This window comes from Brachyistius frenatus, unplaced genomic scaffold, assembly GCF_029030835.1.
Source record: "Brachyistius frenatus isolate BFR_SWC_R1_liver_20210118 unplaced genomic scaffold, ASM2903083v1 Contig_213, whole genome shotgun sequence".
NCBI lineage: Eukaryota > Metazoa > Chordata > Actinopteri > Embiotocidae > Brachyistius > Brachyistius frenatus.
Genome location: NW_027210812.1, coordinates 246,209 through 255,465, shown reverse-complemented (window position 1 = coordinate 255,465; position 9,257 = coordinate 246,209). Strand labels below are relative to the sequence as shown.

General features: G+C 42.0%; 1 protein-coding gene across 5 annotated transcripts in view; it reads right to left on the bottom strand.

Moving 5' to 3' along the window:
- Positions 1-4,732: 4,732 nt before the first annotated feature.
- Positions 4,733-9,257, bottom strand: part of mapk8b (mitogen-activated protein kinase 8b) — a 28,553-nt gene continuing 24,028 nt past the window's right edge. For 3 of the 5 annotated variants that reach the window (XM_069719374.1, XM_069719375.1, XM_069719377.1), the window contains exons 10-12: positions 8,701-8,764; positions 6,444-6,521; positions 4,733-5,805 (exon numbers count right to left, since the gene is read on the bottom strand). In XM_069719374.1, coding sequence (XP_069575475.1) covers positions 5,600-5,805; positions 6,444-6,521; positions 8,701-8,764 — 348 coding nt within the window. In that variant the 3' untranslated portion in view covers positions 4,733-5,599. Of the gene's footprint in view, positions 5,811-6,443; positions 6,522-8,700; positions 8,765-9,257 lie in introns of all 5 variants that reach the window. The other 2 variants (XM_069719379.1, XM_069719378.1) reach the window with 1 other exon arrangement.

Below are 9,257 nucleotides of genomic sequence, written 5' to 3'. Positions count from 1 at the left end.
AAGATGGCGACAGTCAAAAACCCAAACTCAAGGCCTCAGAACAGCAGTTCAAGATCGCTGTTGGATCCAGCTTGCATGCACGTCATGAAAGACGGCAAGCTATTATTAGTCGGTGACCAACATAGCCAGATGTTTTGTACAAGTCACAGCAAATAGTTTATTACTTTATACTCGGATAATCTGACACGGTGACGTTTTATCAGACAGATTTAGTGTAGTCTGAACGCAGCATTACTTCTCAGCAAGGTCATTTCAAATGTGGTCAAAAGCCTTATTCTTTAAATTTGGAAATCCAACATAACAAAAAAAAAAGACTATTGAGAGAAACTTTGCTATTTGTTTTCAGCGGCTGGATATGTTGTGAAATGTCAAACATTAGTTTAGATATCCGAGGTAAGAGAACATGTCGATTCAAGCAAGTCCCTGCGATCCTTTGAAAGAAACACCTTCGTGGATCAGATCCTTCAGAGGATCCTTCAACTGCCTCGGCTCACCAATCATCAAAACCTCACAGACACATTTTGTCTTTATGGAAAGAAGACATACAATGGTGAGTCAAAGTGTATTTCTTTTATTTGCAGTACATGTTTTTTTTTCTTTTTCTTTTTTTAAGAGGTGGCATCATCAGATCCCAGTGCATGTATTCTAGTAGTGCACTTCTTCGTTGGTTGCAGTTTTTGGGACGCGCAGATCCAGGAATTCTTAAAACTACTTGCATGGCTGGATTCACTAGCAAACATTACAAACCAGCACCATACATATAATGATTTCTTGTAGGTATTTACTCACCTTTTTTGTGTTTCTTAACATTACTGTCCTCACCACGTCCCGAATCGCAAATCTGTCGGCCCACGTGCGAGTCAAAGAACATCCGGCCTCCGCATCGGCACTCAGGCCGACAGATTTGCTCGGCGGGTAAGACCGATTACGTAACATTTGGACTATAAACAAGTCACAGAAAAAAAAAAAAAAAAAAAGGATCTTATTCATTAAAAAAAAAAAAAAAAAAAAAAAAAAAGGAAAACATGGATTGACAGTACCAAACATTTTCTTTACCTTCAGGAGACAGCTAACACAGGCTAGGCCCATCACATACTACTAGCACAGTTTGCTGAAGGTATTGCACATTTAGTTTAAAAACAAAACAAACCAAAAATTGAACCAAAAAAAACAAAAAAATACATATAACAATTCTCTTACTTCTAGGTGAAGTATACATAATGTACAAAACTAGAAGTCTGTTGAAACCAACAAATAGTACACTTTCAAATAAATAAATAATGGAATCTGTTATTCACACATCTTCGATAGCTAATTCTGCAGGCGAATAAGGATATGCAAGAACGGGCAGAAATTCAGCGTGAGGTAGTTCATCAAAGCCGACTAAATTCAGAATGAAATTGTTTGGAGAGATGTAATGATAATAATAAAGCAACAACAACCCAAGAAGAAGCTAAAAAAATTAAATTACAAATTTTTACTCCAATTAATGCCCCTAATGTTGGGCTAAAAAAAAAAAAAAAAAAAATTAAGAGCACTTTCGAGAACAAACGTTTTTTTTTTTTTTCTTTATTAGCTAATATGACAAAATGGATATTTACCCATGGTTTCTTCCCTGATACTGCTGACGTTGTTACAGATGTGACACTGCTTGTATTTATTTAGTACTACTGCACATTTACTACAGAACAATTTCAGTTGTTTTTTTTGCTAATGGAAGCTTCAATTACCGACGGGAGGCCGAATCTAATTTTTGCGCTGTATTCGTTTCATTCCGCCGCCGAACCGACGACCGCGGACGCCTCAACAACCACCAAGCCGACCCTGAAAACATTCTGGTCACCGGCTGTTCGTTACCAAGCACTTTTTTTTTTTTTTTTTTTTACATCGATCGCAAATTAGAACGGGTTGCACCAAATAAACTACCGACGTACAGATGAGTTTGTTGCGAAGTATTTACAGCGCTTAAAGTGATGCGACAAAGCTGCGCTCGCAGTATATTAAATGTCACCTGTTGCATGGTACGGCGTCAAAGCGACCAGTGTCTCGTTGATGTATTAGATTAGATTAACGGTTGTGTTTCCAAGCCAACATTTGCTTGGTAATATACTTAATAATGACAATGGTGGAGCGAACTGACAAACGCTACAGTTTCCCCTTGTTGGTATATTGAATATTAAGTAGTTTCGGTTCTTGGCGGGTTAACTTTTGTCTGATATTTGAAAAGCTTTGAAATGAACCGACATAGTTTATGTTTGCTTGCCGATATGTTGTACGCCAGCTGTTCGGTAGTTCGGTGACAAAGTTCACCGTTTGCTTGTTAATATATTAACAGCTGTGCAGTCAACTGGTAAAAGTTACATTATATTTGTCGATATATTGACTGTTAAGTCGTGACGCTGACGGACAAGCTACCTTTCGTCAGCTAGTATTCTCGATTTGAAATGGCCGTGCAGCTCGGTGACGCCGCCGATGATGTTTGCGCCGTAAAACAGGAAATATTAACGGTCGTGACAAAAGCAAAAAAAAAAAAAAAAAGTTTGCTGAATTACCCGTTTAGTTAGTAAAAGAGGTGATATGGTGACTGCACTTATTAAAATGGCGTTAAGTAATGATATAAACGTTGATGCTTTTAAAATTTCAATTAAATTCCACAAAACAAAAACCAATATACCTCAAACAAAAGAAAAATTGCAAAAAAAAAAAAATGTATCGACAATGATGAAAACCAAAGTGATCTGGTTATCATGAGATACTTCTCATATTCCAACATGTATGCATATATAAATAAAACCATTTGTTACCCTGACTTCCCTTTTTATATGCTTAATTAATATTGATCCGACTGCAGATGATTTAGAACAACGTATCAATTGCTGAGGTTTTTACGATGTAGTTTTAAATGATGCAACCCGATTTATTAAAATGACTATTTTCAAACGTTGCAGTTGGTATAGTTGGTGTACATATATATATATATATAGAACACTTGGTGACGGATTAACTAAACGCCGGTGCCAGTCCAGAGCTTGAAACAGTGACGAAGCCATAGTGCTGCGACATTTGAGAAATGGTTACATGGATGTTCAGCGTTACACGTTTGGCAGACAAGTTGCTTAAACCGGTCGCAATAAAGAGCTGCAGCGTCCGCAAGAAAGAAAAGAAAAGAAAAACAAAACATCCGCGTCGGAAACCGAAGCAGCTTCCAGGACAGCGTTTGCGTTACGCGTTCAGACAATCTCAGCACAGCGACGCTTCTTCCTCGGCATCCGCCCACGATCCACGCAGGAGCTCGTCACGTCGTCGCTCTGCTTCCGGCAGACAGGTGGTTTTTTATTTACGCAAACCTTTTTGTAGCAGGCGGATTAGCTGCTGGAAACGAGCAGGCTTAAAAGCAGAGCAACTACGGTCAAGGGCATTTTTTTTTTTCTTTTCAGTTAGCGCCACGAGCGCGACGTAAAGCCGTCGACACGCTGCGGTTGTTTGGCTCCGCCTCTCGGGTACGTCTCTGGAAGTAATGAATCAACAATCTGCCCCTCTTAACACTAAGCTCTATCCAAAGCCGTCCGCAGAATGCCTACGACGACGCAGTCCAAGAGCTCGCTCGTTTTAGTTTGATCCAGTAGTTGAAATGGAAAACTTTTTTCAGTTCGTTTTCTCTCTCTCTCTCTCTCTCACAATCATCACATTAAATACGTACTCAAAGAAAAAAAAAACATATCGAAAACAAACCGTTATTAACCTATATTTTGGTTGCTGTCACTGCAAAGAAACACTTTTTCTTACTTTGATGAAAGACCTTGATAAAACTGCCTTTTCTTCTGAAATGACTCAAACGCATGCTTAAGCACCTCGACGCATAACATCATCACCTTTCTCACCCCGCAAGACACGACGGCCTCCGGCTCGAGGGTCCAAAAAAAAATCAAAACAAGTAGAAAAATATACAATACATTTGCGAGATCTACAACCCCCCCCCCCATCACCGATTTGACACGGACACCACACTGTTGTTATCCAGACGGCATAAAAACCAACACGTAGTCAACACACGTCCTCCCGCACACTCAGGAATGAATGACAAACAACAGGCACTTTTCCTTTCAAAACAAAATCAAATACGCTCAAAAAGGGCACTATTATTGCATACAGTGAGAATAGTTTGTTTCTTTTGACTCTGGTTGTTTGTGCTGCAAAGATCTATCAGTTTGAATCATAATTTCAGGCAAGTCTTGACACACAAAGTGTTTGGCCAACTTCACTTTCAGATTTCCAACCTCCCAACAGTACATTACTAATAACAGGATCTGGCGGTAGGCGGCGGACATCTTTCTCCCCTCCCCCTCCCCCCCTCCCCCCACCGCCGAACCACTTTCCCTCCCGAGACGCCAAACACCAACACGTCCGCGTGCGTTCTCGACGCCACAATTCCCCTACTTGACCGAAGCACATTCTACTTAACACCGTCACCGACTTTACAACCTCACGCAACTCTACGTCTCCAGAAACAAAAACGCAAAAAAAAAACAACAACAACCTCTCAAAGCACGACGAAGACCATTCGAAAGTCCTCAAAACAACTCCGCCTGTCCGGGTCCACGGTGTCGCACAGCCTGCCGCAGATGAGAGGTACGTTAAAGCACTTCAAATAAAAACACAGGAGACAGTCATTACCTCGCCGGACCTAACTGTGCCGTTATCAATCCCGCAGCCTAAATGTGGAAGGTAAAAAAAAAAAAAAAAATCAATCGTACGGTGAAAAATTATTCTCCGTATTTTGAAAATCTGACTCAACAGGAAGTGACGAAGAAGGAAATTATAAAGCTTTCATTAAAGTGAAATTTTACAATGTAGGAAGTAGTAGTGACTCACAAGAAAAAGTCTTTTTACAAATCAATCTAAATGATCTCACGTTCAATAAATGGATATGTCTTGTGTATCCATAGTAAGTGAGATAAAAAAAAATAAAAAAAAAGATCAGGGGAGTACTAAGACCATACGTCTGTCAATTAAATTAGGTTTCAATGGCTCACTGCAAACTTGTATCGAAGATAAAACTACATCTACCATAAAATCTGTACAAACTCAATCTACATTTATATGGCAAATTGTAAATGCAGTAGCTTACAAGTGAAACAAATGACTTTCAACAGAAAAATAGATCACATTAAAACATTTTACAGATATTTCTTTAAATCTTCACTGTCGGTTAATACGAACCGGAACGTAGTGAAATCATAAAAATTCTCTTATCTTAGGTTTCTGAAAAATTAAGAAATGCCACAATAAATTACAGCTAGGACTCAAAATGAAAAGAAATCCTAATAATAATAATTAAAAAAAATAATTAAAAAAAAAAAAAACCAAAAGGACTATAACTCATTAAAAAAAAAAAAAAAAAAAAATCTGTCCTTTCAGAAATGTTTCTCAAACAGCTAGCTGGCTAAACGCTACACTACTGAAGACAAGCATGGAGAGGAGGCAAATACAGCGGGTGAGACCAGGAGCCAGTGTCGGGCTGCTTGGCCTTGGATGTGACCAGGGGGTGTGGCCCAGCCCGGGACCGGGACCGGGACCCTGGAGGAGGTGTAGATGATAGTCATCTGCAGCAGCCCACGGGGCCGGTGGCCGTAGCAGCGACAGCGGCGGCGCTGGCCGTCTCCAGGCTGCCGTCGGCGTCGGTCAGGGTCGGGTCGGTGGGTATGGAGGAGACGTCGTTGGCGGAGGAGGAGGAGGAGGAGGTGGAGGACGTGGGGGGGTGGTGGTGCTGCCGGTGCTGCCGGGGGCTGCCGCTCACTGTTGCACCTGTGCTATGAGAAGCAGGAAAAGACCTGTGGTCAGTCATCGAAAGTTATCGTGCAGCTGAGGTGGAGTTAATAAGTCTGACTGATGCGAGGAGGGGTTTACCGAACACAGAGATCAGAGATCCTCGGGTGAAACACTTGGAAAGAATATCACACTACATGCTGTACGGCATGAAAACTCGCATCCTGCCTTAATGTCCTGTATCACTTTGATTTCAAAATCAACAAAATATATGCAGTCACGGCAAGGTTGCCGCGCTGCTGCCCGCACGCCAGGAGGCTCTGCTGGTGGAGTGTGTGTGACATGAGCACAAGTTGTTATTGTTCACATAAAAGAAGCTAATGTAGCTGCTGTGGTGGAGCTCAGCTATGTGAATAAACGTTAAAGTACCTTTAATTTTGTCAAAATAGCTTAAATTTTTTTTTTTTTTTTTTTGGCGACCTCTGCCACACATGCTTCTATGAGAGGGATTCAAGACAGTCGTTCAAATGTGAGCGGACATATTAAAATCACTTCAAATATAACATTACATGTGACAGTAGTCGTACGCGGACGTCTTGTAAACGCTAAACAAGTTCATTTCATCCCTTTCAAACTCACTTTAAAATGCAAACGGACACTAAAGAACCTCCACCAACCTATGGACGCCGGCTGTCCCCTGATGACACCATTCTTTGTCCTCTCTTCCCAGTCCAGCACTTCTTTATATATCAACTCTGCGGCAAACAAAACACAATTATTTGGTTATGATTTCTGTAAAGAAGTGAGAAGAAAACGTGGGTGAAAGACAAGTTCGCGCACAAATGCGGTCGTCTCATCAGCCGTTACAAACAAAAACACAAGTTTCCAGAAAAACATGGACTTGAAATAAACACGCTGATGTTATACAGGATAACGTCATTCTGAGGAGAGTGCAGGCGATATGGGATAACGTGTCCTCCGACGCTCTGTGGGAAATCAAACAAGTCACACCTCGGGTGTGAATCTCCTGTTGTCACTATCGCTCTGTCAACACAGAAAGCAGAAGATGTTTAAAAAGAACATCAACGTGGAGGAAACACCCTCGTCCTCTTGCTCTCTCTCTCTCTCTCTCTCTCCGCCTCCATTTTCCCCTCGGGCGTTCCTCAGGGGTCGATCACAGGCCCACTGTTGTTTTCCATTCACACGTTGTCTAGCCGAGTTAAATTCACACGAGGCCGAGGACATCCCGGTACACGTCGGTTCACATATAACGCTGGAATAAATGCCAGCCGCTCGGCCTGGTTGCGTGATGTTGAAGTTTCGCAGAAACCTGCTGGAGCTTCATCAATCAAAAGTCTCTCCATGTCGCCCTGAATTTCCATCAGTCGGCTTTAATCGCGCCTTGTGCATCTTTTCTGTGTCGCCACCGAAATACTGTGCGTCACCTGTAACAGTAGTCTGAGAGTATTGTGTTTTACAGTCATCCCCCTCCATACTCCTGTTTTCTCCACACGAAGAGCATGTAAAGGATGAACAGTTAAAAGTCCCCTCAAATAGGTAATTCAAACTTTTAAAAAAATGGTTACTTCTTCACATAAAATGTTTATCAAAGTCAGAGTCTCCCAGTGGAGGCAGACGGCCGTCCACCTCTGAGCCTGGTTCAGTCTGAGCTTTCTTCCTGCTGGAGGTTCGTCTTCCTGTTAAAGGAGAGTTTTTTTCTTCCCAGAAGCTTACGTGGGAATTGTTAAATATTTGGGTTCCTCTGGATGACATTGTAAAGTTCTGCTGTAACGACTTCACTGTGTTAAATGCCCTAAAATAACCTGTTGTGTTGTGATTTTGCGCTAAATAAATAAAATAAAATGGAATTGAATGAAAAAATATAAACAGTGTTCCATTTAAAAACTTCGAAAACTGCTCAAAACAAAACATGTTCAACATGAAATTCATTCTCATTGTTTGAGTGCAGGAAGTCATGTCACATGTCACACTCCTTTAAGTCGGCTTCATGCCGAGCTTTAACAAGGACATCAGTTTAAAGGTGAACTCGGAGAAACGTTTCAGTGTTCAAATCAGAACAACGGTGGAGTAAAATACAAGCGAAACCTATTTTTTTTGAGTGAAATGGGACTTTAATCTGTGCTTTTATGTTTTCAGTGAGAATTGTGAACTGACAATCGTGAGAAAATCCTGCCCGGCTGTTAGGTTGTGCCCTTATTGAACCTGTTTGTGCCTCTCAGTGGCTGCATTCAGTGTGTATTGTGTTGCGTGTGTGAAGATGTTATTAATAACATTCAAAGCCTTTAGGGCACGTTTTTTGTTGTTTTTTTTTTGCTTGGAAGTGCAGCGGCCTCCTTCTTCTTCTGAACAGTTACGACCCCGCGGGAAGTCTTGGCTGTCTGGATCCTGCAGCTATGAAACCCTGCGTCTCCTTTCGGTTCAGACTGAGCGAGGTCACATCTTGTTGTCCACGTTTCAGGCATTACAACTGGAAACGAGGCAGACATAATATATGCAACGCGTGTCGGTTATTTCCGGAGTAAAATGAGGACCGCGCATCCGACATGGAGGCACTTAAGATTTCTGACAGACTGTGCAGAGAAAAACATGCGACTCCCTTCGAGAGAGAAGATTAAATGTCCCACAGGCTGCGACGCACAAAGCAAGAGCTAACTTATGTAACGCACAGCAAAAAGATAGGTACTTATGACAGAGGAGGAAGAGGAAGAGAAGGAGGAAGAGAGAGAGGGAGAGAGTGGAGAGGAGAGGAGAGGAGAGGAGAGGAGAGGAGAGGAGAGGAGAGGAGAGGAGAGGAGAGGAGAGGAGAGGAGAGGAGAGGAGAGGAGAGGAGAGGAGAGGAGAGGAGAGGAGAGGAGAGGAGGAGGAGGAAGAGGAAGAGGAGGAGGAGGAGGAGTCTCAGAGGATGTTTCCTACCTTTCCACTCCTCCACTGTGTGCTCTCTCTCATCCAGCTGCTTGTCTGTGATGACGGGTGGCGGCTGGAAGACAGACAGACAAGACATCTTTCTAGATTTCTTTGTACCAGAAATTCATTTCCAACATGAAGCAACAAGTTCACGCAATTATACCGAAGTAAACGGGGTTAAAACCAAAGACCTGGCAATATTATTTCAAGACAGAAATGTACCTTTTCTACTTAAAACTTTATTGAACTTTGAATAGGATGAGGTGAAAGCTGACTCTGCTAATGGAGCACAGGATGAAGGAAAAACAACCTGCTTGCATCTTTGCGTTGAATCCTCTTTCATGCAGATTTGATCTGCTTTGGAAAGCGCAAACGTTTCCAGGAAAATACCACAAACTACTAAATTCTAATTTTATTGCCCCGACAAGCTGAAATCCAGCCGTGAGTTCCAGCTACACATCCTCCCCGATGTCCGACTGAAGTGATGAATTGATGTCTTGTTGGAGCAAAATCTGTGTGCAAATCTGCACTTTTCAAAGCCGCTCTGTCAGTCCTCAGGAATCCTT